At 39.6% G+C, this 26,776-nt stretch overlaps 1 protein-coding gene across 11 annotated transcripts; it reads left to right on the forward strand.

Moving 5' to 3' along the window:
• The first annotated feature begins 2,115 nt into the window (after positions 1-2,115).
• Positions 2,116-25,150, forward strand: LOC111265948 (sodium-dependent glucose transporter 1A). 11 transcript variants are annotated; one of them, XR_015313257.1, is made up of 11 exons: positions 2,120-2,889; positions 3,000-3,673; positions 7,646-7,823; positions 10,481-10,607; positions 10,709-10,867; positions 13,652-13,784; positions 20,703-20,884; positions 21,171-21,352; positions 21,826-22,526; positions 23,128-23,206; positions 23,592-25,150. XR_015313257.1 is itself a non-coding variant. In XM_022843006.2 (10 exons), the coding sequence occupies exons 4-10, from the start codon at positions 7,731-7,733 to the stop codon at positions 22,423-22,425; spliced, it is 1,476 nt and encodes a 491-aa protein (XP_022698741.1). In that variant the 5' UTR covers positions 2,120-2,889; positions 3,000-3,076; positions 3,192-3,673; positions 7,646-7,730; the 3' UTR covers positions 22,426-25,150. The 11 variants fall into 11 exon arrangements, 8 of the variants coding, with proteins under 8 accessions (XP_022698749.1, XP_022698743.1, XP_022698744.1 ...); XR_002683780.2 differs by having other exon boundaries at positions 21,826-23,206; XR_002683779.2 differs by having other exon boundaries at positions 23,128-25,150.
• The last annotated feature ends 1,626 nt before the right edge of the window (positions 25,151-26,776 follow it).

The raw sequence follows: 26,776 nt of genomic DNA on the forward strand, positions 1-26,776 counted from the left end.
TACATACAGTGGGCTTTTTACAGTATTCGAGCTGCCACGTGGGTATTTTGACTTACAGTTTCACAATAGTTACGTATTATTTATCACAGTAGCTCGTATGTAACTGCCGTCGTCCGAAGGGTGAGATAAAGACGTTCACAGGGTTCTTTTATGGTCTATTGAACAGTTGTGAAATGGTCATCCTTTGTTATTATTTCTAATATTTTTCATTAATTAATATAGAATATAACAGAAAACAGCTTGACATGGAAGAAAATATTCAACCGGTAGTTGCGGTACTGCCCGCCTTTTTCTGCCTCCGGTAATAAATGCACGTGTAGCTAGGTATAGGTAAAATTAATGATATCCATAAATATCTATGCTTGTAAAAATATCCAAGTATCTAAAGGTTCATAGCTTCAAGTGACAACTTCAAACGTATTTGAAGGTGTTACGTTATGATATGAATGTTAATTTGTTGGCAAGCAACATTGCCATCTGTCCACCGACAAAGGCTAGCTGAAATGGTTTGTTGTACAATCGAAAAATAAAATACTAAAAAATTAGAGAGGCACGAGCACGCACTGACAACATAGTACGCTAGCTTCAGAAAGTACAATAGCGAAAACTGTTGTACTTTCGAAACTAGCACAGGAAACTCACTTACCTCAAATCCTATATATCTACATATATATATATATATATAGTATTTGAGGGAAGGGTTTGAGATAGGCAAACTGCCCATACAGATATACCGTTCATCAATTTTGCACAAACAGAGCAAGCAAACTTCGATACTATAGAAGTAAGTATTCATCTTGAACTTATACTAGTACATTTTAGAACCGGTTCCTTTCTTGCAGTCACTAACGGAGTGGCAGAAAATTCTGCTCATACCTACCTAGACATAATCATTGAAAACATTAAACTTTACCACAGCGATCAGCACTAATCGAGCACACATACATACACGTTATTAAAAAAAAAAAAAAAAAAAAAACAAGACATTGCATCTCTCCCTCACGACAATAACAAGGGGCAATTTGTTGGGTTATGTCCCTTCTGATACGCTGTTTGTTTGCTGTTTTTAGCACCATCTGTAGACATCTGGCCACTGCAGCGTTCCGAATCGCACCGTTCTTCTATACCATATCCGCTTCTCTTTCGCGGAGTTATCAGAGTGGCGAATTCGGTGATAATTTTATTGTGCCGACTACTCCTATAGATTCGCGACATATTTGCTCCGGCATTAAGAGCTCACCGTTGCCCCTTAGCAACTCACGCCTATAGCGATAACTACAGCGGACTGTTTGCCCTCCCAATTCATGCTTACATCACGTGCGGCTGCATCGTTTAAGAGGGATGGAAATTATCTCATGGTGTTTGATGCCCATCCTTTCTAGATTGTTCCGACGGCTATGGCAGTACCGACCACGTCAACGACGGATTCGCAGTAAACACGTTTTTGTCGCTTTTACGTTTCGCTTCGTCGGTTCTTTGTTCACCTTTTTCAGTTTCTGTTGAAAAAGTATCCTTTTACTTTCACCGTCATCGGACAACGCGAGTGGCAGAAGAAGCAACCGGTGGAGCTACCAGTGCCATAGCCAGCTCGCCATTCAGACGCTGAGCTGCGATATATATATATATATATGTACATGTTTGTGATCTACGATATTCGTACGCTATAGATCTTTCGTTTCTGTTGATCTTTTGGTACAGCGTGGCCCACCGTGACGCATTACATTCGTTGTGACGATCTAAGTTGAACGTGTTCAACTCAAAAGTAGAAAGTTTTCGCTGGCTCGCACTCACATTAAAACATAGACCTATTAATGCATAAATAATAGACAAAAAAAAGTACACGTATTTTGAATGTAAACTTAACTATCTGTGGAATATGCGAAAAATCAATGTCTCGCTGATAATTATAATGCAGGTATAAAAGTCGTTGGGACGAATTTTTGTGGGTTTTACTAAACGTAATAAGAGGAATTTTATTTCAATGGGCATAAATGCTCGTTGCGGTATTATGCTTAATACAAGTGTGATTAACTTTTTTTTTTTTTTTTTTTATTTACAAAAGTCTATAACTTTAGAAAAAATAATTTCGCCTACATTTAAATTTTTCTACTCTATATAAATATACTTTAGTTTAAATGTGGGTTTAGATGACTAGCAAAGTTTATAGGACGTGAAGCGTTGTCCTTATTGTAATAACATAACATTTTCTGTTATTTCAAAATTGGTGAATAACTATATTTATAACAAGGACAACGATAGATATAATAAATCAACTTTATACGAATCTTGAATGGAACGAAATTGGCCCGACACCCATCTCACCAGCGTCACAAGCTTATTAAAACATATGTGTAGCACCTGAACGATGGATTCCTCACACACACAAAACCACCGTCGATCTGAAAAACCGACAAAATCTATCTAGACCCCCTTGCTCACACCTCTGTCAATTATTGCCACCGTGCACCCACATACAGCAGCTGATTTATAAGCATTACCAACAATCGTACATGCCAAGTGAATGTCCACCTCGAACGGCAGTATCATCGCGACTCGGTTCACGTTTACATGCCCACCACCTCTCTGCGTCCAGCTGTCCCGACAATCATTAGGCGAGCGTCAAGCGACCGCATTAGGGCGGAGCGCTCGACGCACGTCGAAAAGAGCGTTCGTGTATTATCCGACATAACATTGGTGGTCTTGTACGCGACGCTTGTATTTCTGCCACCTGTGCAGCATTGGCGCAGCAGCAAGGCCGCGAGACGTCGCTTCGGACGTGCCCTTTGCGGCGTGTCGGACCAGCCGCGAGCCGGCGGACGACTAAAGCAGTGACAACTAAATTTTAACAGTTCTGATGCTTGTTCGAATCTGTGTTACAGCGCTACGGAGGTGGGTTTGGGCCTAGTTTTAAGGCAAGGAAAAATGTTTGACCCCCAAAACGTCCAGGGGTGTGCAGGGTTTTGATCGTAACAAATAATTTCTATGTCTTTTCTTCCCAGCTGTGCGGCCCAAGCCATATTGGGGTGTTGCGGTTACACGCTGACGAACGTCGTTGATGATTGTAAAATGTTTTCTGGTGAGTGAATAGTTTTGTGGCCCATCACGGTTTACCGTTGTCGGTATAGAAGAGAAAAGGCTATCATCATTCGAATAACCAAAGTAAAAGTAGTAACGTTAGAGGATTAAAACAGATTTGCAACAGACACAACGCGAGATGTGAAGCTCAATGTCGTTAAAGTCGAGTAGCGTGGAGCGTCGATCGCCAAGTTCTTCCAGGCTACGTACGGATATATTTGTTTAAGTAAAACGTAAAACAAGCAAGCAATTGCAACGCAAGCGACCGTACTCAGCTGCTGTAAAGACCGAATGAAGAACATGAACGATTTGTTCCTGAACCACCTGGTGTTGATTACTTGAAATGAAGATGATTAGAAGATCTATGTCCAATAGGCGGTGCCGCATCCCTTCAGCTCGTTGATTGTTCCGTTTCTGCCAATATAAGTTATTACATAAATCTGTGAAGTTTTGTGACTCGATCCGATTTCGCGAATCTCAGAACAAGCCCATACCGAGAAGTTGGCTGCTTAATCGGTAACCTCGTAGATAACTAGTGGGCTGAGAAAAGCTAAAACTACCTTGGAACCGTTTCTTCGATGCGCACATCAGACGAAAAGTAAGGAGATTTCAAATATTCGAAAATAATCAGATAAATGCTAACCTTTTATCTATCACAAGGCCTATAGGGGAACTATTAAATGTAACAGCACTAAATCAAGATAGAGACATATAGCTCGATAATCAGGCCATTAATAGGGGACATGCGCGTACACCGTCCACTGTGAAAAAACTAAGGATTTTTAAGGGTAGAGTCTACCCATATGCAGAAAACTCTTCTAAATGAGTACCTGGTCGGAATTTGATAGTTGCAATAAAATCTCTGAACTTTATAATAAACTACTAATCACAACTGAGGCATACTTTACATTCTGCCGAGAGATAAACGTCTCGGTTTAGATTTTGTGCAGTCTCTCGCGTGCAACGCATGTAAATGCTTCTTTAGAGAGGCGTCTCTGAAAAGTGCGCGCGTTTCTGCGTTGATGAGATTGGCGTCGATGCCACAATCATGGCTGACTATACCCCGGATCAGAGAACATCGCCTGCACTGACGCATAGGTAAACGCATTCGTAATTCAGTTAACTTCACAGTTTGAGAACGATAATGTCACCGTTTTAACTGATAGGCAGTCTCTCAAAGCAACGAGGCCCATCCTATTCTCTCCTAGGAAAAAAAGGCCGGCTGATGCTTCAGAATGGAGAGTCTCACGGACTACGCGGACCGCAGCGATGCCCGGATCAATAACCTGTTTGCGTCTAAAATGCTCATAATCCATCGTATAGGAAAGGAGATTTAGATAAACTGAACGCGATCATAACTAAACATGAAAAACTTCAGTATAAAATGTGTTCCTAATGACATATATGAGGTTGCGTTCAGAAGTTCAAATAGTGGTTGCGAAGTTAAGCGCGCCCACTTTAAAGTTTCAGTAAATAGTAGCAGAAACTTGGGTGTTAAGTTGTGAGGTATTCCAAACAACCCAGGATCAGCTAAAAAAATATATCTGATACCCTGTGGTGACAAACAGCGAACATTTTTACCCAAGTGGAAAATTGAATTTCCTAGGGTAAATATAGTAGAAGAAATTGGAAGGAAGCAATCACAGAATCGATTTGGTCAAACGAAGACCAGTAATTCTGCCGTACACCTTTCGATTCACAAATGATATCGAAGCTATCCTAAAGAAGACTGCCTTAAATTACTTTTTTTACATGGTTAATGCAGATTTTTCGTGGCGCTGTCTTAAGGAAAATGTCGCCATTTACGGACTCGCTACTACGTTGAACTGAAATAACGCTGCCATACTAAGGCACTTCAACGGGACTTTTTTCCTAGACAAAACTTGTGTCGATGAACATTTTTTTAACGCTAAGCGTCTATTACTCGGATATGAATTCTTGAAGCTAATGCGGAGTAATAGTCAGTTTTAAAGCTTCAATGAAGCTGCATCCGTTCCGCAGGTGTAAAAAGGATTTCAACGGATAATTATCGAATTTCCGAATCTCATCCGGAATCATCCGAATAGGATGAATCGTTTTGTAACTTGTAGTTTGAACTCCCTATAAGTTAGCCAAATCCCTTGAAAATGCTTTGTATATTTGTTCACTTACTTTTATTGGCGATTCAGTCACCGTAGATTTGATCGGTAATTCGCTATTTCGAAAAGTGTTACAAAGTTAGTCGGCTAGACATCTTGTTGCTGATCTACGTACCATGAAACGGTCATGTATATATCTAACATGAACCTCTACGTCATGGCCGACGAGCATTTCATGTTACTGCAATCGCTAAAGGCGTTAGTTTTCTAAAGCTAAAGATGTACAATAGATACAATATTCCAGTAGAGTAAATTCATAAAAAATCGCAATTTTTACCTGAACAGATATAGATAAATCGTTGAGAATTAGATAACGTTAGATAATTAGAAGACAGATTATAATAAATCTATTGAATATAAACTAACTGAAAAAAGTCAAAACAAATGTATCCATAGGAAAAGAATCGGTAAGTAAATTATTTACAAATTATACGGTAGTCTAGAGTCATTTGTTATCTCGAGAATAAATTAAACATCTCTTGAACAATACATTACATATAAAAGGGGTCGTAATGAACAGAAAAAATAAACCGAGGACAAAGCAGTGATTTCTCTTAGGCTATCATTATATCTGTACGTAATTGGATTTTACTAGGAATTATGTTGGCACAGCCTGCTAGTATAGTAAGTAGAATAAATTTCGATCTAATTCTATAAGCCGCCTGATTCAGTCGTCTCTTCTGGTACCTGTCTCCTTGTTACTACAGTCTAAAGACGTAAAAACGTTGTCCAACAACAGATAAACATCAACGGCATTTAATATACCTGGCAGCCGTGCGTCTTTCTCTAATGCAATGAAGTGTCTAACAGTGTAATATTTTTTCAAAAAATCACGCAATTTTCATCAATAGGTAGATTTTCTATTTTTTCTGCAGACTCGATTGGTGGTAAACGGAAGCCACAAAATATACAATCTTCATATTATCACAAGCGATCCGTGTGAACGATGCTGAAACTTATTCCTCATTGTGAGGATAAGTGCCGGCTTGCGTCCATTACTACCACCGTTCCCTGCTAACAGAGCACTATCATTTATCAATGAGCTGTCTCCGCTACGAAGAGCGTGCAAATGAATACGCATATAAATCTAATAATCACAGTAGGACACAAAAACGAAGGTGTGAGCATTTGCGGGTATGAACAGTGAGTAGTTCTATCCCAGTTGATTAATAATCGTCAAGGTGCCCGGAAGACGACTAACGTCAGCCGACCACCATATCTGTACACGTCAGCTGTAGCTAGTGAAGATAATGTTGACGGTCGCAAAACGCTTACCTGTGTTCTTCAACGATGAACAGCCAAAGAGGAGCATGGGGGCTATCGGCTAACCGTATCTGGAACGTTGCGAGAGTAGCTGTGCGTTTACCTATCGATATAACGGTACAGTACTTACTTGCATCTGCATAAATTCTCTCTTAACTGAGGTTGCGAATAGCGATAAATAACGGGAAGCGTTTGCCGCCAAGGGTGCTATATGTTCGGATCACTTTTGTTAAACGATGACTAACCGAAGTGGATGAAGCGGAAGTTCACTGTGTTCTTTAAAAGAGAGACAGAACCCAGCACTTCATTGTCGTGTAAACGCCTACGTCTAGACGTATATATACGTGCAATATGGGCACTGATTGCAAAAATAAAGGACAATAACAAGAAATCAAGGAAGGCGCTCTCGTCCTATCGGAAACTGAAGTGCTGACTGCCGTGAGATACGCATGTGCACACGTGATAGGCTGAGGTTCAGTGAAGGCGTTGCTATTCGTTAATGTGGCCAGAACGGGTATTGCATGATGGTTCAGTGGTGACGTGTTCGCCTACAGCACTCAGGGACACACGTTGAGGTGACTTAGGCCCAAGCCTGGCATGGACATACGGTTCGTCTCCTCTGAAATGAACCCTCAGCCGTTTGGAGCAATGCTCATTTATAGCAATAGCATTATACCTTCAGTGCAAGTTTTCGGAAGAAGCTATTGCGATTAGCTATATATTGAATATCGATATTGTCATACAAGTTAGCTTCTACCTTGCAAAGAACTTCAGTTGTAGGAGTTATTAGGCAACTGAGAAATATAAGAGGTATGAATAACCTAATAAACATAAATCTACTCACATTATTATTTCTAATCCGTGCATCGACTTCAATGTCTGAACGTATAATTTACAAAAATAGTACGACCGGAAAGTTACCGAAAATTAATAGCAGCCATTATTTTGCATTGAACGAAAGAAACTAGTGAATGAGAACTTATGCATTTAGGTCGCCTATTTCATTCAGCTCGTTCTTCAAAGGTACAACAATTGTTTACATTTGATCATTTTCTGGAAATCCTGAATTTATAAGCTCGCATGTATCTATTTACATGCTAGCTCTACACAACTGAACCAAACTCTAGTCCATTTGCTCGTTTCCCTAAGGAAAGATCTTTTGTTTTCAGCATCGTCACAGTCTTCTCCATTGCAGCCTTTGACGTCGCATGATCACTGTCCACCTGCTTCGTCGATCAAGTCTATCGAGGGAAAATGACGAACTTTCTTCTGCTGACTAGACGTCAGGGAGAGAGAGCCATTAAGTACTTCCAGACCATGCACCTTCTCATGGCAGGAATGACGCTCGTACGTAACATATTACGCCTTATACAGTCGATATATACCAATCGATATAGTTATTGTCGATGCTGTGAGCCTTTGCAACTTCCCTAGTTATCGAGAATTATTTAATAGTAGCTACTTTTAGGTAGGAATAGGGAAGCTTGACCTGAAAGTTTAACATTAACGGCGAAAATATAAACTCACCCACGACATTTTTAAATTACTAAATTATGTTATTATAAATAAATTATAAAAATTAAATTATGGAAGAATTACTTCACTAGTGTGCACCGCACTAGCTTTCGGTAATTTACTATGCAGTAGATTTATGGTTTCCCAGTAGGTGCAGTTATGTCGATCAATTTAACCCTAATATAGTTTTATATTTGCAAATTGTACTTTTAAAAAATTATACTTCCAACGACCATTTGCGGAACTATACTTTTCGATCTGGATCATCCTCACTTACGCGTACTTCACATACATCATTGTTAAAATATATTTTTTTTTTACATTTTCAACGTCCTTTTTTCTGCTTACGCCTTGATTGATTTTTGGGGTTTCTTGCTGTAATTCCCTGACTAGTGGGTTTTTCTTGGCTGGTGAAGGTCCTTTGCGTTGTCAATTTTCCGTTCTATTCGTTTCAAACTTTTCTTTCGTCCAATCTATTATGAATCGATTTGGTGGGTCTGCCAGAAACTTCCCGCAATATTGTCTTTGTGCTTCAGCTACACTTTTATACTTCCAATAGGGTTTTTTCAAGAGTTCTTAATTTCTAATTAATTTCATCCTAAGAAAAAAGATTAACCAGAAAGTTCTGACCCGTCAAATAACGTATACATTTTATATATGTGACCTACATAAACTATAGTGGTCAAAACGAATTGCTTAGAGGGCTAACTACATAGTGCAAGTGCCTAACTATTAATCGACTGAGTATAGGACACTGCGTCTATACGGGAATGGACCACAAACACCGACCTTTGTCTATAGCCATGATAAGACCAGTGCAAACATACGATCTATCCTTTCATCTGGTCGCCAGCGTAAGATGGCGACAAGTCGGCCCATAATCCAAGATGAGTTCGGTAATGAAGATAGGGCCAAAATCAAAATCTAATATGCACACTGACCTAGTGTCCTAGGGCCTACCAAGGATAGGAGCAATTAGATAAATTAGGTTGTCCCTGTAGAGGCACTTAACACAAAGCCGTGCATTTCAGACCCAATCTTGTAGGTTTTCTCGAACAGGATCTTCTTCGAAATTGGCGTCATTGAACGTCCCAAAACGAGAACATTGATGCAACTATTCATATCGTCCCATTTTATATGTAGTTCCATATCGTATAGTGCTTTCACGATATTCGAACCACTGCTGTGATAATAAATGTCTCGGCGTTCTTCACCTTCGGCAGCGGGCGCTCTACAAATCGTCGAATAAATTTCTATTCATCGGAGCTCAAGTGCTTGCGGAAAATACTACAACAGACCGAAATGATTCGCTGGATGGCGAGAACTGGGCGAAACCCGAAATACCATAAAATCCTGATAATCCTTCATGTTCCAATGGCCTGTCTTGACAGATGTTGGGACACGCGTCACTGTTTGTGGATCTATACCCGACCGGATGGTCGAGACGAGTTATATTGTACCAGATAGATAAATGCTTGACGCTTCTATAATCGTGCGACTTAAGTTAAACGTAAAAATGGGTGGCATTTAATTATGTTGGGGCATTAACTGATGGTGGAGTTAAACCATTACCCCAGAAAAAATCTTCAATACACCAGGAGATGTGCTCACTTTTTCGTTAGCAACTCGTTAGCGAATAGAAACAGTAACCATAAGTAAAGAGCTGTATTTTGCGGTACTTCCAACATCTCGCCGTGACTGATTATCCTTCCAGGGTATACCAGTTATCAAATGTTTACCTGTTACGTTATTACTACTACGACGAGTCCTTGAGGAAGTAACAACCACTTTATTATCTCACAATGTATTTGTCTGTATAATGTTTCCTTTTTTCTAAAAGTTTCCCATAGGAATACTAACCTACATAAACAAACAGATTCAGCATAAAAGATGTCTATCCTATATATCATGTGTGACCATCTATTGGTGCTATGAATGTTTCTTGAAACGTTTTCTCATGTCCATTTTACCGCCTTCAAATGTGAACGACTCAACGAAGTGCTACAAAATGATCAAAAATTATATTTTTAAAAAATTAACGACGCATCTTGCTTCACATATGCCAAAAAATTGAGTGAAATCTCAATCTTATTTTTGGCCATTCATCTGCTTTCTGATGAACTCTATCAGGTTTTTTTTAATTCGCGTCTATCCCGAGCAATACACCTTACGAGGCGGTTCGTGGTCGATGATTACTGCTGAATAAATTGTTCAAGTAATTTTAAAAACACACAGGGACTCCATTTTAGGTAGAGTAATATCGCCTGCGAAACTACAGTTTAGTTAAAGGGATCCGAATTTTATTATAGGGGATGCACCCGCATGGCATGTCTGGCCTAGCCAAGATCTTCGCCCCCCAGTCATATAGATTTGAGCTTTCCTGATTATAGAAACCGTGGTTACTGGGGTAAAGGCTTTTTTAAACTAATGCAAACACGAATAAACATGTACTCATAGATGTTATACTATTATCTTTCGCGTTCGTCTAGGGTCTGGTGCTAGTTATTGTGGGCCCGAGTCTTCTGGATCTCGCCGACTTACTTCAGGTATCTGTTCGTGAGATGACCTTAATTTCTTTTGGGGGCGACTTCGGCGCTTTTTTCGGATCTGTGCTTGGTGAGTATTTATTTAGACAATGCACAGACGCTTACCCATCGTTGTTGGTCGTCGCTAAATACGCACGACATGTTTGCCTGTTTGTATCTTTTTGAGAATAGCGTTGATGATGTTCAGATACTTCAGTGCGCAAAAGGTGATCATCTCGTTTATGCTGCTCATCGGAGTGTCGAACATTCTCATTCCGTTGGGTGGCACCCCCGTTGCCACGGCAATCCTCACCTTCTGCTCGGGGTGCGGGGTCGGAATCGTCGAAATTGGTACGTTGACACTTTTATACTTAGTTTTTCTTTTGGTCCTGCCATAGCTATTCTGTTCTAATGAAAATTGTGGTGGAATCAAAGGTTATGTGAAATGTGCCAGCCGAGACTGTTACTGATATTTTGCTGGTGGTAAAAAGCCACACCACACATTTCCAGTACAGTTAGATAAAAGCTGTAATCGTTCATGCTAGTGATAGATTTTTCGCACCGACCCAGCTATGACTTCTTTTCATAGGACTGAACATACAATTATCTGGACTCGGTATGTATATGATTTACTTTTTTTGAATGATGAGATTTGTTTAGCTCGGCTGCTCTATGAAAATATGAGATTTCGACCGAATTTGTCAAAAAAACAAGACGAAAGTAGTCAACGTATCGATATCGTTTATGCACGATCGTGTACCGAAGTGCGTAAGGTGAATACTTTCCACTTCAAGCAATCGGGCTCTAATTTACCTATTTAAGTTAAAAAAATTCGCGGACCCGATTTTACGTCTCGTTCAGCTCCTTCACCGACTAGACCAGCTTGAAGTAACCAATTTGGTTTCTTCTGGGTAGCCATCGTTTGGACGTATAGACAATGGATGTATGTAAACGTAGCATATTAGAAAAAGTGCTACTCGGTCGAAAGTTAACGTAAGTTATAGTAACGAGCAGAATATTGCTCTAATCGAACTTTGGATCCGTGGTCTCTATTAGGATTTGTTGATTTTCAATGGCGTTGGTATCCGTTGCGGAGCTAGTCCGACGTTCATTTGTCACTGTTGATAAATGGCATTTTCCTGATATATGGCTATGTACAAGCGTTAGAAAAAAAAATCTGTGTTACAAGCTAGTTTGATGTTAGTTGTACGTGTATTATACATACTAAAGATTGTAGTGAACAAAATAGGCATTTCTTTCTATTAAGAAACGACCAATGCCATGATAGGTATCTAAAGGTGTATCATGCGAGCTTTGTTATGTAAAATTTTTAAATCTAGCTTACAGTTACTTTGCACGTTACATAAGACCGGGGCAAATTCATTTATATGCCGTTGGTCGGTTTTATTTTATGAACTGCTCATTCGGTCTACTCAAACGTAAACGTTCTAAACGAACCAAATAAATTGCCCTCAAGTCTGGGTCGGGTGATGAAATGCCCATACGTAAACATTACTATTGTTTTTTTTAACTGTTAGCTACTGAGAGTACTGCTTTTTGTCTTCGTATCAAGGAGAGGTCAAGAAGTTGGCTAGCGTATAGTTCCGGATATTACCAAACGCGCAACCCGAAGGCTAGAACAACTACGGTGTCTTGAAATCGCTCGTCGTCCTATACATCGTCCAGTTCTGACGCAGCAGTCCGTGAAAATCGCGACGTCAAAATTCACAATTCGGACTCAAGCGAGACAAGTATATCGCTGCAACTTAGGCCAAAAAGAGTAACAGGATAGGTCTAGCTAGCATAAATAAGTATACTCAGTCACAATTTCCTCATGTTACTGAGATACTGTCTGTTAATAGATAGACACAGAAAGGCGATGGAACTAAAAACAACTTAAAAATCTACCATTCTAACTACTGAGATCGAATATATGTGATAAAGGAAAAAGACGTTACCAATTAAACTTGATCAAAAAGGAAAAAGTTCGCCGGTAAAAATCGTTCAGCTTTAAGTTTCTCTCAATACCTTAAAATACATTTAAATCAGCAGGCCTGTTTAGATGTGAAGATCGTCCTATGTTTATCAATATCCAGCATGATGCATGTCGCAGCGTTTTATCCGAGTAGCTGGACATCCGTAAGCCAAGACGAGATACAGATCCGACGAAATAACATAGAACAACGGATAGCTCGTTAATCTATAAGCAGTTTAAGGGAGCTGCCTAAAATAAAAAGACTAACTTGGCAAAACTTTATTACTCTAGTAATATAGTTTAGATGATTTTTTTTTTGTCTTTTGCTAACCATGAGCAGCTACCACTTCGTGCTCAGGGAGTGCGCGTACTTTGTTGTACAGTTGTACAAAGTTATATATAGCAGACGAAACGAAACAGTGTTTACGGAAGTAACGTGTAGTTATTATTATATTATCATTGGCTCCATATGATTATTAGCCAATCAATAAATAGGAGAGTCTGCATTGTATCGACGGTAGAAATTTGGTAAGTTCCAGATGTTTGTTGTCATAACAACAAAACGAAAAATGTTAAAAAAAAAAAAAGTAAAATAAGTGAAGAGGTTTTACATCAACAAGAATAAGCACGAACGTGAACGAAGGGACTATGAAGAATGCGGCTCTTCTATCAGGTGCTGACGTTAAATGCTTAATTGATCCTTGGAAGGATGCTACCATTTTTTGAAGGAGACGTAATCTAGTATAAAATACATAGAGTTTTGTATATTCGGTTATTTTTTAGAGGAAATAATGTATAGGCTGGTAGTCTCATAGAGCTGCGACTATGAGCATGACCATCCAACAATAGAAAATCTCATACACAAATATTTACCATGAATATATGTTGACATCAATATAGGCGGATTCAGATGTTAAATCTACAGCAATTGTTCCAATTAGCCACCATTTCTGATCAATGGCACATAGTTTAATATATACTCTATGAACCCTAGTTATAAAAAAAAGATGACATTCCCTTCAGCACCCACTGATCTCACCCTATTTATGGCCGCCGCGCGTAACGACTCGAATACTAGCTGAAAAAAAACCCTGGGGGATAGATTTTCGGGCGCAGAAAATTTCGCGCAACTCACAGATATACGTCGACAATTTTTCCAGGAGCATATGTATGGCTAGTGGGCCTGTGGTCTTCGAACGTTGCCCCGATTGTTCAGCTTCTCCAACTGAGCTATGGTATCGGAGCGTTTATGTCACCGCTCATCGCTGAGCCCTACCTCACTCACCATCCTAAGTAAGCATTACATTATTTCTATTTACATGTAAACTCTGATGCGTTTACATTTTTTGCCGCTGTTTTTCATTGATAAACTACAAAGGAATACAGGAAATAGATACTTTTCCATAACTAAAGCCTTCAAAGAGATAGATCCACCGTTAACCGCCGCGGGCGGGTAACAGTACATGTATATACATGGATTTGGAGTGATACCATCTTCATTCTTCTAGTGAGCGCTGTGCCAATTTGGTGTACTTTTTCGAAATAAATAGAAACACATTTCCAGTGCACATGTTTAGCAAAAACTTATCAGGTAAATACAAAAACAAAGTTTAATTTTGTTGCCTCATCATATTTAACTGAACCAGCCATCCATTTAGTTTATCCAGCCAGAAGTGTTAAGCATTTACCGGCTATATACCGTAACCAGTATACGGGTTGTTTGATGTTTGACGTAACGCGACTGATGTTGAACGTGTATTGTGGTTCAAACGCTCTATAGATTTCTGCCAGGTCTGTCGGCTCGCCCAAGCACAAAAACATTTTGTGAATAGTCTTTCTGTTGCACTACGACAGCTGAGTCAGCCGGTCAAGCCGATTTTGCCTGTATATTTTTACTTAGGTTATGACCTTACTGCAACGACTTACGAGATTTGTTGGGCACACATCGTATCTAACGAAAACAGAGCCTTACTATTAAAACTACTATTGCATCGGCAGTTTTCTCTCACGACATTGCACTATTTGCAAGCAAAAAGATATCGGCATGCTCCTGTAGTTGTGCTAATTTAAGAGTAAACAGAAAAGTACATGCTCGAACGGCAAACGTGGTCCTATCCTCGGTAGGCGTATAAGCGATACATCGATACCGTGAGCAAATCATTACCCCATTTTAACGACAATTATTCATCGTTCAGCGTATCTCATAACACTATCTATAATTCTGCTACAAAATCTATTTCTAATATCTAATGCATCTTTTATTATTTGACTGGTCTTGGCTAACTTGCTAAAGTTTATATGCTACAATACGCCGTCTGCGATATCCGTCCGTTTGCGGAATTACTCAACTTACTCGCTGTATGCACAATATTTCAAGTGTCAAAGACTATCCATACCGCCTCCATCATCGTTGTCATTGCAAGTCACGGCACAGCTTTAGTCGAAATAGTCGGCCGTCCTCCTTAAGTTCCTCGGTGGGCGCGAGCAGTCTAAACGGGTAGGCTGTTAATAGTCACAGATTCACCAGACACCCTGTTGGCAAAGCCCGTCAAGCCGCAGCGTCGAAACAGGTGGCTTTTTCGGTACCACATCGTTACGGCTTGTGCCAACTCTTCATTGTTTTCTGCCTATCTTCAGCGTCCACCCAAACGTTGAGTGCGTCAGTGGCGCTTACGCAGTGAAAGGTCGCCTTGATCGAAGAAAAATTATTTGCTGTGTGGATCTTCGCTTGTGGCCGATGTCTGAAGCTATTTGCTGCGCTTATAATGAAACGGGAGCGGACTAAGAGTGTCTAGTCAGAAATGAAGCAGACTATCGACCATATAGAGCAAGGCGTGTGTTTTCTGATGTGGGTGTGAATGTATTTGATGAATGATTCAACAGAAGCGCTAAGAGGCTCGGAAGACTGATTCACGATTGGACGATTGTCAAATTGTGCTTGGCATAGAGAACACAGATCGTATCGCTTCGTATGTGAGGGTCTTATACGGTCAGTACTAGATCATCTGAAGACAATACGCTTGTCTGAATTGATTTCGGCGTCCATATAATGTCATAGGAAACACGTGCGCATTTCGCCTATTTCGTGTACGTGCTCTTGACATTATACGGATGACACAAATTCAATGACAACTTTTACAGTTGAAGTGACATTGCGCCCTCTGTTGTTTTTTTTTTTTTTTAGCTATCATGCGCGCACTCCCTATGATCAGTTACCGTTTCAAACTAGTAATAAGCGGATGTAAGGAGAGATTGTGGTGGGCAGCGTGTAGGACCTTTGAGCGCAATTAGAGTAAAGTAAGGGAAAGTTGATTTCTTTTTAAGATATGTCCTAGTCGAAGATACCAGTTTAGCTTGCGTCAGCCATACAAGTCTAAATTAGTCAATGAAAATTGCTATGTTTTTTTGAAAAAAAATAATTACCGGACCGATAACATAATCCTGAACAGAGCCATGGGTCACAGCATCCATAAGGAAGAAACGTTCGTTCGTCCAGCAAACGATGTAAATTTCAATTCACCGAGATAGATTTTCCTTTTCTATCTATTGGAATTCATCATCTCTGAGAAATATCATTTTAATCTATTTTCTACCCGTACAAATACATACTAATAGAATTGTAGTAGCTCTAGAACAAATTGGCCTCGCGCACTGGCCTGGTCCGTTAAAAAAATTACCTCCGACGATTATTTCGCGTTATGTATCAGTGTCAGCGGGGCCTGGAAAGCTTATTAGATTCCTTGGTCCAACTGGGCATATCACGACTGCTGAAACCAAACGCGATCTTCGAACAATTAACAGATATTTGAATTGTGTTTGTACACTGTCCATCTATAAAGTAACATCGTTTCTAGTCATGCGCGAATTGGGCAAACGTAGTATTCTCTATGGGCCTTCGTTAGTTCAGCCCATACCGTCCCAGTCCTCGTTCGCAGCTCCATCTCGGCGCCAGAGTCATTACGCCACCGACTGCAGAAAGGTAGCATCGAATGAGACAAACATTCAGGCAACTGATGCCTTTGCGGAATGGACAACTTTTTACATTTACTTGCATTTCGATAGTTCACAGCTGAGTCAATCGCCTATGTAATCTCTGTACGCAAAGATAAGCTTATTTATCTTATCGAAATGTGTATGTAGAACATTTGAAGCCTATATAAGCTTCGGTTTCTCATATAACTAACCCTACTGGAAATGCAATACATACAGAAAAAATGGTCGACTCTTGAGCCGTGTTTTATCAGCAAATGATCGGGTTGACACGTCCATGACTCGATATCGCTAACTTCCGTTTAATACGGCGTAAAATTTTCAAGCGTTTTTCGTGCCTATAGTGGCGCTCGAGGGTCGTCGTTAACGGCAGCAGACTTTAAGGACATTCGAGAATATCTTCCAATGAACCGACGCAGTAGTTCAGATTGAAGGGACTACTATTCAAGGAATAGCAGCGACGACAGCGGTGGCACTATTACCAGGCTAAATAATAATAAAAGCCGTAACACCAAATCGACTCCAGCTAGCTGCTGTTGCATAGTTGGGCGACGAATATGGATACCTTTCTATTGTCTCCGTAGAATTTACAGGACCTGCTCGACGCAAAAAGCTGAAATATCGGCTGCTAATCGACTGGACGAATGTCCTTGTGTCTCGTTATGTCGATAGAGCCTTCATACTTTATCCGCCCTCGTTGCGTACTCGTGCCCATACGTTTGTGTCCTTGCATAATCTTCTCATTAAATCTATTTTTTCGCGCATACGTCCCGAGCGTCAGGCGGATAAATATTTACCAAGAAAATGAATATGGAAATATTGCCTCCAGGCATTTGCTTGCAACCATAGTATTCGCTCCTCGGCGAAAAAATGGATGAACTTGAGATGGCCGATGTTTTAAACATGCAACGACGGGGGGCAAACAATTACCGTTTAGTAAATATCTGCATGCTTCGCTGAGTAGATAAAGAAGTAGACCTAGCCATCTTGTTTCAATGCGTTTACGCGCGTATGTCACTGCGGAGTCGTATATGAACGTGACAAATAATGACGTCTTGTCTGTTTTATGTTACGTTTTTATTCTTCATACTTTAAATAAGATTGTTTATTTCCTGCGACGAAAGAAAAAAAAAAAGGGCGAAAGTTCTCTCGTTACTATCTAGCAGTCGTACGACAGGTGATACGGATTTATGACTAGTATAGCTAATGGCAGTAGGATAGAGGTAACACGAAAGCCTGACCGCATAAGTCGTGTACGTAATGATTTGACGTCACTTGAGAAAGCACTTGGGAAGTGGGTGACCATGTGGGTGCAATACTATATGTCATATTGTTTGGTTGGTTGGATAATGATCCACTCATTCGTTGAAGTCTTGTGTCATTTTTGACTTTCTGGCTTCATCCTAATCGAGACAGAATAACGGATGCGGTATGGTAAAACGTCGAGATGTTTTATAAGTTTCTATTATTGTATACCCATAGACATGGTTCTAGTACCGGTATATTCGATATTTGATAAATTCGATATAATATTAATGAAAAAGTGCATTTTTCAAGTGTTTGACTGACTCAACGAGACGAGCAAGATCTAGAATAGAAAACCTAAGCCAGTCTTTTTTTTTTTGCTGGTACCCTCTTAAAAAATTGATCACATTGTGGAACACATTGTAATCAACGACGCTACAATCGCCACTGGTCGCATCGAGATCGGTGCTCAGCAAAGGCGGAATTGGCCATAGATATTTTAAGACGATCATTAAGATTCGGCTGTTTCTTTTTCCCGTTGAAAAAATGTGTAGATTTATGTTTGAAGACTGACTTTGTCTCGATTATATATATTGCTAAACCGACAGGATCTCAATGCAGTGTCGACGAAAACGTCTAATTTAGAATGAAAACTTGAAATGATAAGAAACCAAAGCAACAACTTCTTCCATAGGTAACTGCGAAGTATGGGAGGCAAATAGAAGTTGGTTGTTATCTCTAAATTACTTGATTTGTCTCATATTTCTATAGGGGTGGAATGGTCTCTAGAACTCATGCTCGATAGATATAAATGAACTGAAACTTCCGGAAAAGCCGATCGCTACAAACGATGCCGTCTACGCTGCTGGCTGGTTTTTAAGGGGTTATACGGGCTTCCTCCTCTACTGTGAGGCGGTCCAAGGCCAGGACTCTTAACGAGGGGCTGAATGCTAAATGAGTCAAGCAGTATAACATGTTGATTAAAACAATTGAACGCAACACTCGGATACAACAATCGACAGGTATATGCTTTCGCACAAAAGACGACATTTAAAAGCTGTTAACGCATTTCCGGAAACTTCATAACAGTTTTTAGATAACTTTGCAAAACTTTGTAACTGGTATGTTAAACACACTGCTAGGAAGATAACGATAGCGCAAGGACGGGACTGGCGAATCTCTCTGATGAGATTAAGCCTGTTTGTCGATATATTACCTTTCGATACCAATGAATACGTTTAATTAAGGTTTCATTGGGTAATTTATTATTGATTTATAACAGTTGTATATTAAGCCTCGTTCCGTCGGAGCAAGTCAATGATTTAAACTTCTTTTGTCCCGAATCAGAGTATATTTTATTATTTAAACTTGCTGTTAAATAGATTGTATATATTATCTATATATAATTATATATAGAAGATAAACAACAGAGCTAAGATATCCAATCCATCTTTCGTGAAGCGTACTAAGAGATCGCAAAGCATATTGTTGTATTTCGACAAATTTACAGCCTATTGCTACACGACATTTGCGATAAGCCGCGAAGTTAACCCAGAGTCACTTGCGATAAGACCCTCCGTCAATAAAGTTTCGTTTCACGATAATATCTTCATAAATGTTATTGTTTATAAAAAAAAAATGAAAATAGTTCTGTTATTTACATGACAAAAGCTACCTATGTTATATTCTGTTCTATTTGAACTTGTACGATGTAATTATTGGCAATTAGATTGGCAGAATAAGCTTCCAAAGCCCCTTAACAAATCCCGCAATATGCTGCATAATAAGGCATTGCATAGTATATCTATGTTCGCATTAACACACTCTAACAACGTTTTGCAGCTTGGCGACGCAAAACGTTGTTAGTCGTCAAAAAAAAAAAGAGTCTTTTCTCGCTTACCGAAAACCAGTCATAAACACAAACGCTTCAATAGTTACTACTTCTGCAAATTATACAACAATCGTTAACGTGTATGTTAAGTGGTATAACCATAAGTTATACTATTGTACTTTACCGTTCGTCCGGATTCAGCTTTCACGGACTCATTAACACATTTTTGTCCTATAATTTTTTTTTTGTTATACCGTCAGTTATGTGTGTATACCACCAGACGTCTGATCAACGAAATTATACGCTGACTGTAATTAATACGGGAACGTTCTGACGTATCTGATGCAGCTAATAAAGTTATATGTACTATATATAGACTAATGGTACGATTCATACCGGTTGTTTAGACGTAATCCAGCCTGACATAATTAAACTAGCGAAACGCGTTGAGTAGTTCTACCAGGAATTGTTAAATAGGAACTAAATTGATTCTATCTTTGCCTGTCATTGATTCGGCGTCATCAGTTGCTCATCAGCGTTGCTGATCTATTCCTTTCTTTTCGATGCCGTTTCTACCGAAAGCTGTCGCACACAGATCACACCACAGGATGCGTCGGCTTCAAAGTATAGGCTTTGAACACCGGTAGCACTTGTATGGTTCTGTTTTCTGTTATCATTTACCAAGTATTTCTTCCGTAAAAACGAGGAAAATGACCAACTCGCTCTATTCCCTTCGAGATTGAACGACTCACTCGCTTACGTAGAGATCTTTAACAATGCGTCTGTACATCTACGCGTACCGGTAGCAACAATCCATCAACGACGAGACATAGACATCTGCGCTGGGGGCTTAAACACAAATTTGGCAAATTCATGACGGTTTTGGTACATGTTTGCCACACGAGACACCGACCATGAAACTCGTTCGATCGAGTGTCTCCACAAGCGGAACTATGAGTCAGTTTGCACGATCGCTTGATTGCAAAAAAGGGTGAAGTGGCTAATTAACAAGTTACAGTTGAACAGGAGGCAAGCGATAAGCGGTCGGGAAAATAGCATGCAATTTTAGTGGCGCCTTTTTTCACACCCAACACCCAACTTTTTCAAAACTGAAAGCTGCTTCCGATTTTAACAATTAAACGAAGTGCTGATTTCAGTGAAGGTGAGATCGACCTAACAAATGCCACCGCAAGCCTCCCACTGAATGTATCAGGTTCCGAGAGCCAGGCCAACTTTGTTAGCACGATTAGCCCTCTACTAGAAAGCGATACCGGGGGAGTCTTAAGCGTCCATACATCCATGGTGCATATTCCATATGCTCTCGTTGGTAAGTATTGTGTTGGTAAGCAGTCATAGGTGGTCTGTAATATGATTTGGTGTTAACGTGAGATCTGCTATGCGATCATCGTGTCGGTAGCGTGTGCCGACCCCCGGGTACAGGCAAAAGGGCATCTAAGGCCAGCTCAATCGAAGGATTAAGTTTCATTCTGTTCCGATGTAATAGGCAATTCGAATTTTTTCATACCTACGTATCATACAACCGCTTATCTTAAAAAGTTTTTTCCAGTACCCTTCTTAATGCTCTAACTAATAATTCCGGTTGTATTTCATAGGAATATTTGCTTTGTTCAACGCGTTGTTTATGATAGTATCGTATTTTATCGACTCGAAAGATGTTACACCAGAGAAGCCTGCTGAAGATGGAGAAGTTGGTGTTCGTAATGCCTCACCGCGCTACCAATGGACTTTGGTGACTTTTATCGGGATTTATACACTAGTGGCCGTCGCTCTCGAGGTATGATCAGTAAATTCGTGCGAATACTTGATTACTCTTGCTATTATGTAGGGGAGTATTAATTAAAAAAAAAAAACATTCGCTATCTACGGTGACCGCTATCAAGTGTTCTATTCCTTTCTATACAGGATGGTCTAAACGCCTTCTGACGATTTAAAAAGGAAGTTACCTGGTAATTGGAAAGTTTCATTTGACACCAATTGAAGCTAACTCTACCCCTTATTGTACCAATTCGCGTATCGAATCTCATTTTAATTCTATATAGAATAAAATCTCTCCAGCTATAAAGTGAATTTTGCCCCACGTTATATATACAGAAACCAGCATACATATTAACAATAGTGAATGACCTAAAATCTCAAACAAAATAACAAGCAACACTGAAACTTGTGTTAGTACATTTCAAACGATTCTAATTATAATTAGAATAGTCCCTGTTATTCTATTATAATCACTCGTGTTTCCACTGACAGGTAGTCGTTGGAAAGTTTCTCCCTGCGTACGCAGTTCATCACTATTCATTGTCACGATCAGCTGGAGCTCGTATCGTCTCGTTGTTTTACGTCGGCTTCACGTTCGGTCGCATGCTTGCTGTACCCCTTTCGATAAAACTATCGCCAATGCACATGATGAACATAGCCCAAGCCGGCATCCTGGGATCGGTCACAGTCCTCACCTTCATCGACCGTGACGAGCGTGTTCTATGGACTTGCTCGTTTACACTGGGAGCATGCCTTTCCCCGATGTTTGGCTCAGCGACAGCGTGGCTGTTAGAACAAGTCGCTCTGTCCCATGACTACATGTCGATAATCATGACAATGGTGACCTTCGGTGCCCTGGCTCCCCCACTTTTCGTCGGATTGTACATCGAGGCTCATCCGGATGTGCTTATGTACGCTGTTCTATCGGCCGCGTGCACGATGATCGTAGCATGCTGGACGATGTATGCTATAGCCAGCATACACAAACGAGTCTACGCCCAATGCTCAGTTCGGGATGATCAACAAGACGGTCGCCTCTGTGAGCAAAATGAACTCGCTGAGAAATTGCACCAGCGCGAGATTGAAGTTTAACTGTCAGAAACAGATAATTTTTTCCTTCGTTTTCACATGGTCAAATCTTCGGAATCGAGCACGAGAGATATCAATTATCTTATACATCCCACGGCAAGGAGGTGTATATGATAATTTTCTTCTGTGTCGCTGTCCTTATCTATCATCATGTGCCTAGGTTGTGCCCGGTCTGCCTCGTTAATGCTGTGCTTTAATATTACTATTGTTTTTTTTTCTTTTTTAATGAAATAACCCACGTTGTGGGATATAAGCTTAATAACTGATAACATATGCATTTTTATATTATGACCTTGCGTGTTTCATACTAAATATATCATTCTATCGCAGTTCAAAGTTTAGCCTTACCCAAACGAGCCTATTTGGCATGGAATTAAATGATCTGTAGTTGGAGAGCTAAAGAGTATGCATAGTACAAACCCTTGCTCGTAAGCCGTGGTTCCGTTACAATGAACCAATGACAGTTATTCGAAATGGGTCATATATGTCAATATTCAATATTTGAATAGGTGCTCAACATGGCCAAGCTATATTAAATATAGGCATTAATTAATAACGCAAAAAAATGAGCGGGTCTAAGCTGAGAGCAGGAAAGGCTTAAGGGCCAATTACTCGACAAGACACAACCAGGAAGTTTGTTAACTGTTATTTTATTTTGAACCTCGCTCTACTTCATCCTTGACATAACGGACGGGCCGTTGGCAGTTAAGTAATGCGTAAATGATTTTCTTCGGCATCATCACAGATGGGGCTGCTTCGACGGAGCATAATATAACACCCCTTGGTAATAACTCTACGTTATTCAAGTAGTATTTTAATAGTAGTTTCGGCCTGTTACGTTCGGTGCTATTACTGTGTCGTTAGTTAAATGTTACCACTTGAAACTGCTAGACGCTTCGTCCACAAAGTTATGTTTGTCCACGACAGGCCTCGAATTTTTACTGCACCACGAAGTATCCGGAATCTTAATAAGTATATAAGTTACAACTGCTCCCTCACGTACACTGTGTATATGAAGTAAACTTCTTCCGACTGTTAATTTTTTGGCAGATGGAAAAATTAATTTTGCAGAAATTTCTGCTATACAATACTAAACTGAAGGCCTTAGCGCAACCGACTAGGACGCTAAATTGATGCTTGGCTAAATTGGTCCTTCTTGTTTATTACAGGATGACTGCAAACAATGAAAAGGGTTAACTGAGGCTTTCCAGTCTCAAAAAATAACTCTTTATATTTATGAATATAGTTTGCCGCTCATGGGGCATATTCTTACAAATACAAATAAATGCGTCCAATAAATATATTCATTAATTAATACTTTGTTAGTAGCGTTCAACTCCGCGATCCTCGTTTGTATTTAGCTGCATGATTCGTGAGCGTAACATGGAAAGCATAGATCCGAGGGTGGTTCTTTGCACATAAAATACACGACAACAGAGTGTGTAATTCATCACAACAATTTCCCCGTCTTGTAACTTGAATGAACTTTGATTTCTCGCTCAAGTTAACAATTAACATTACTTGTTATGGTTCGAAAAAAAGAAACAGCATTTACAGAGAGTTTCTAATAGCCGACGCTTAATGGCGGCTCGTATAAATGTTATGTTTTTCTATCGAAAATTAATCCACTTTCATTAGCTAGTCACTTACTACTATGCAACTCACGAATTCATAGTATAACCATATTTATAACGAACGGGAATCGTTGAAGCCATTAGAGAGAGACTTTTTCAGGGTACACTGGTGCCTCGTATTGTTCAATCAAGTACTTTACTATGAGGGTTTCTTTTACTTTAATCGTTTGACCCACTTTCCGATAATATGTGTCAGCGTTTTCTTTTTACACGCGTCAACCGAATTACGATGAAGAGGTCTGCAACAGAACTCACTTTGCAAAGGAATTCGGTGCCAAATTAGTCATCACAAGCCTTCATATAGACCAACGGTGTATATATATAATATCGGCGAAATTTAAGAATCTACCCTTGCACCTAGAATATAAAAAAAAGTATCCAGAATCCCAAAAAGCTCATCTTCGAACGGGCAAGCCGGGGCATATATAGTACTGTCGCAAAAAAACGATATAGGTGTAACATTCATATTTCTTTGTAGACATAGTTTTCCACAACCCCCGTCGATCTTCAATATTTGTAGGCTTTAAGATTTATTAGTCGTTCATCTTCGTTAGCAGCCTTCAGACTGGAGAATCTTTCCGTTTGTGTGATTCAGTCAAGTGACGATTCAGGAACAGGAACCCCTTAGCGCTAAGAGTTGTGTTTCATCGAATGCTTATGACCTATTCTCAACCGGTAATCCAGTTGTCACAATTCCTTAGTAATAACATAGCTCTAAGTCATCCGCTGTTTGTGAGCTAATTGTTTGTGGGCATTAAACCTTTCATGTCTATTTTTTGCGTATAAATTAAAATCGGTTAAAACAATCACTTCTCGAAATACTCTACAGGTGATAACTACATTTCTGCGATTTCAAGCTGATTTTCAGCTACCTTCTATGTAAACACCGTCTTTAGAAGGATTTACACCTACACGAAGTACTGTTAATTCTCACGAAGAACAAGCGCTAAAACAGAAGAATCAGATAGCTAGATACCTATTCAATAGACCATAAGCTATTTTGTAAGCGTGTAAATTTGTCAGCGTGTAACTTACTCTACTCGAGGCGTCAGAAGGAGGAAAAAATTTTGAATAAATCAGTTTTTGTTGATATATTATATGTTTATTCACTTAATTATTTCGGATTGTCATAAGTATGCATTGTTTTTACGAGTAACCAACAGGATCCGATGTGACGAGACTGGTTGTATCGCAGGTGTGTAGAAGACGACGCTTTTAGTCTGTTTCTCAGAAGCTACAAAGGATATAATGATTCCGACCGATCAATATTCCCCATAAAATGCTTCTCGTGCTGCCCATTGTGCGATAAGGCTGACCCACTCGTACCTTGTGTGTTCGAAGGCAAACACCAGGCTAGCCTCAATGAAACAAATAGATCGATATAGCCCTGCATCCAGGAAGACGACTCTCAATTCTGTCAAAAACGAAGTGTCATGAATAAAGGTCTCCAGTTCTAAAGAAGAATTAATAGCAACTGGGTACAGAAGCCCGCTTAAAAGAGGATGCCCCAATAAATGCACCATGCAGATTCTGTAAAGCGTAAAGTTATTAGATCCAGATCTATGGAAGCCGCTCGGGAAAAAGCGTTTTGTGTTATGAGCTGCGCTCAAGTGGACATCTTGGATTCGGACTATCCAAAAGGGGCGAACTAGGAAAATAGATACATGAGTAGTCTCTAAGCGAAGCTGTAAACACGCAGCGAATCGTTCCTTCTGCGTTCTATAGCTTCCAATATGCAGGACATTGAGCATATGTAACAATATTTGTCGTATAGATGATGTTACACTACATACATAGAACGGTAACTTAAACAGCTGAATTTTGACGGGGCACACCCAGTGAAATATACTACAGGACAAATGTGATTAAACAATATTTTAAGAAAATCTGTAATTTTCTTATTTAAATTTAACTTGGTCTTCTCCTATCCATCAAATATTAGCTCGAACAAGAAGTATTTTGCTTTATAGGATGTCGGAAAAAAATTTATTTAGACTAAGGTATAATTAACTGGTAAGTTAAAACTTAAAAGCCATATTAAGCACAAGTTCTTAATGACTTGTCTCTAAGTAGACCTCTATATTTTTGAATTATAAATGTGAAGATGAATTTTTTGATTAGAAATATTTGGTTTATTTTATCATAGTATTCACGTTTCGCTGTTTTTTTCTTAAGCGGCCTCTCAAGTGACCTATGATTATTGTTTGTGTCTTGACTTTCGATATTATTCTATTTTCCTAGGTTTATCTATAACATCAACAGATTTGAGGCTATTGAATCTGGATCTGTGCATAAAAACCAACGGTTCCGAGAACCCCTCTATGTGCATCTGGCAGGCTGTTCGGTAACAATTTGCTCAAACAGGGAGGTCTCGATAGTAACGCTGTTAAGTGGCCTTAGGATCACATGGGCGGCCTGGTGCTCTATACCAACCTGTTTTACTCGGTTAGTAAAAATACAGTCAATTCGAATGAACAAACGGTAACTTAACGTCGTAGCTGATAAATCGTCTGTTGGAGAATTTATTTAAGTTACTTTGCATACTGAATATAATGACTTCGATGTAGATTAAGTTACTGTCGCCTATTCTTCGCACCTTAATGTCTCATGTCTTTTTCCTAAATAGGTTTTTCGAAATTGATTCAGGCATCGTTTCAAACACCCGAGCACATTTCGATTAATGCTTCATAGTGAAGTTCAACTTGTGGGGCTATATTAAA

Source organism: Varroa jacobsoni, unplaced genomic scaffold, assembly GCF_002532875.2.
Source record: "Varroa jacobsoni isolate VJ856 unplaced genomic scaffold, vjacob_1.0 scaffold_1030, whole genome shotgun sequence".
In the NCBI taxonomy this organism is placed as follows: domain Eukaryota; kingdom Metazoa; phylum Arthropoda; class Arachnida; order Mesostigmata; family Varroidae; genus Varroa; species Varroa jacobsoni.

Bases quoted from the DNA above. Each gene is read 5' to 3' on its own strand.
- LOC111265948 (XM_022843008.2), top strand. From the start codon at position 7,731: ATGACGAACTTTCTTCTGCTGACTAGACGTCAGGGAGAGAGAGCCATT. The intron at 7,824-10,480 runs GTACGTAACATA...GCGTTCGTCTAG, and splicing joins TCATGGCAGGAATGACGCTC to GGTCTGGTGCTAGTTATTGT. The intron at 10,608-10,708 runs GTGAGTATTTAT...TTTTGAGAATAG, and splicing joins TTTTTTCGGATCTGTGCTTG to CGTTGATGATGTTCAGATAC.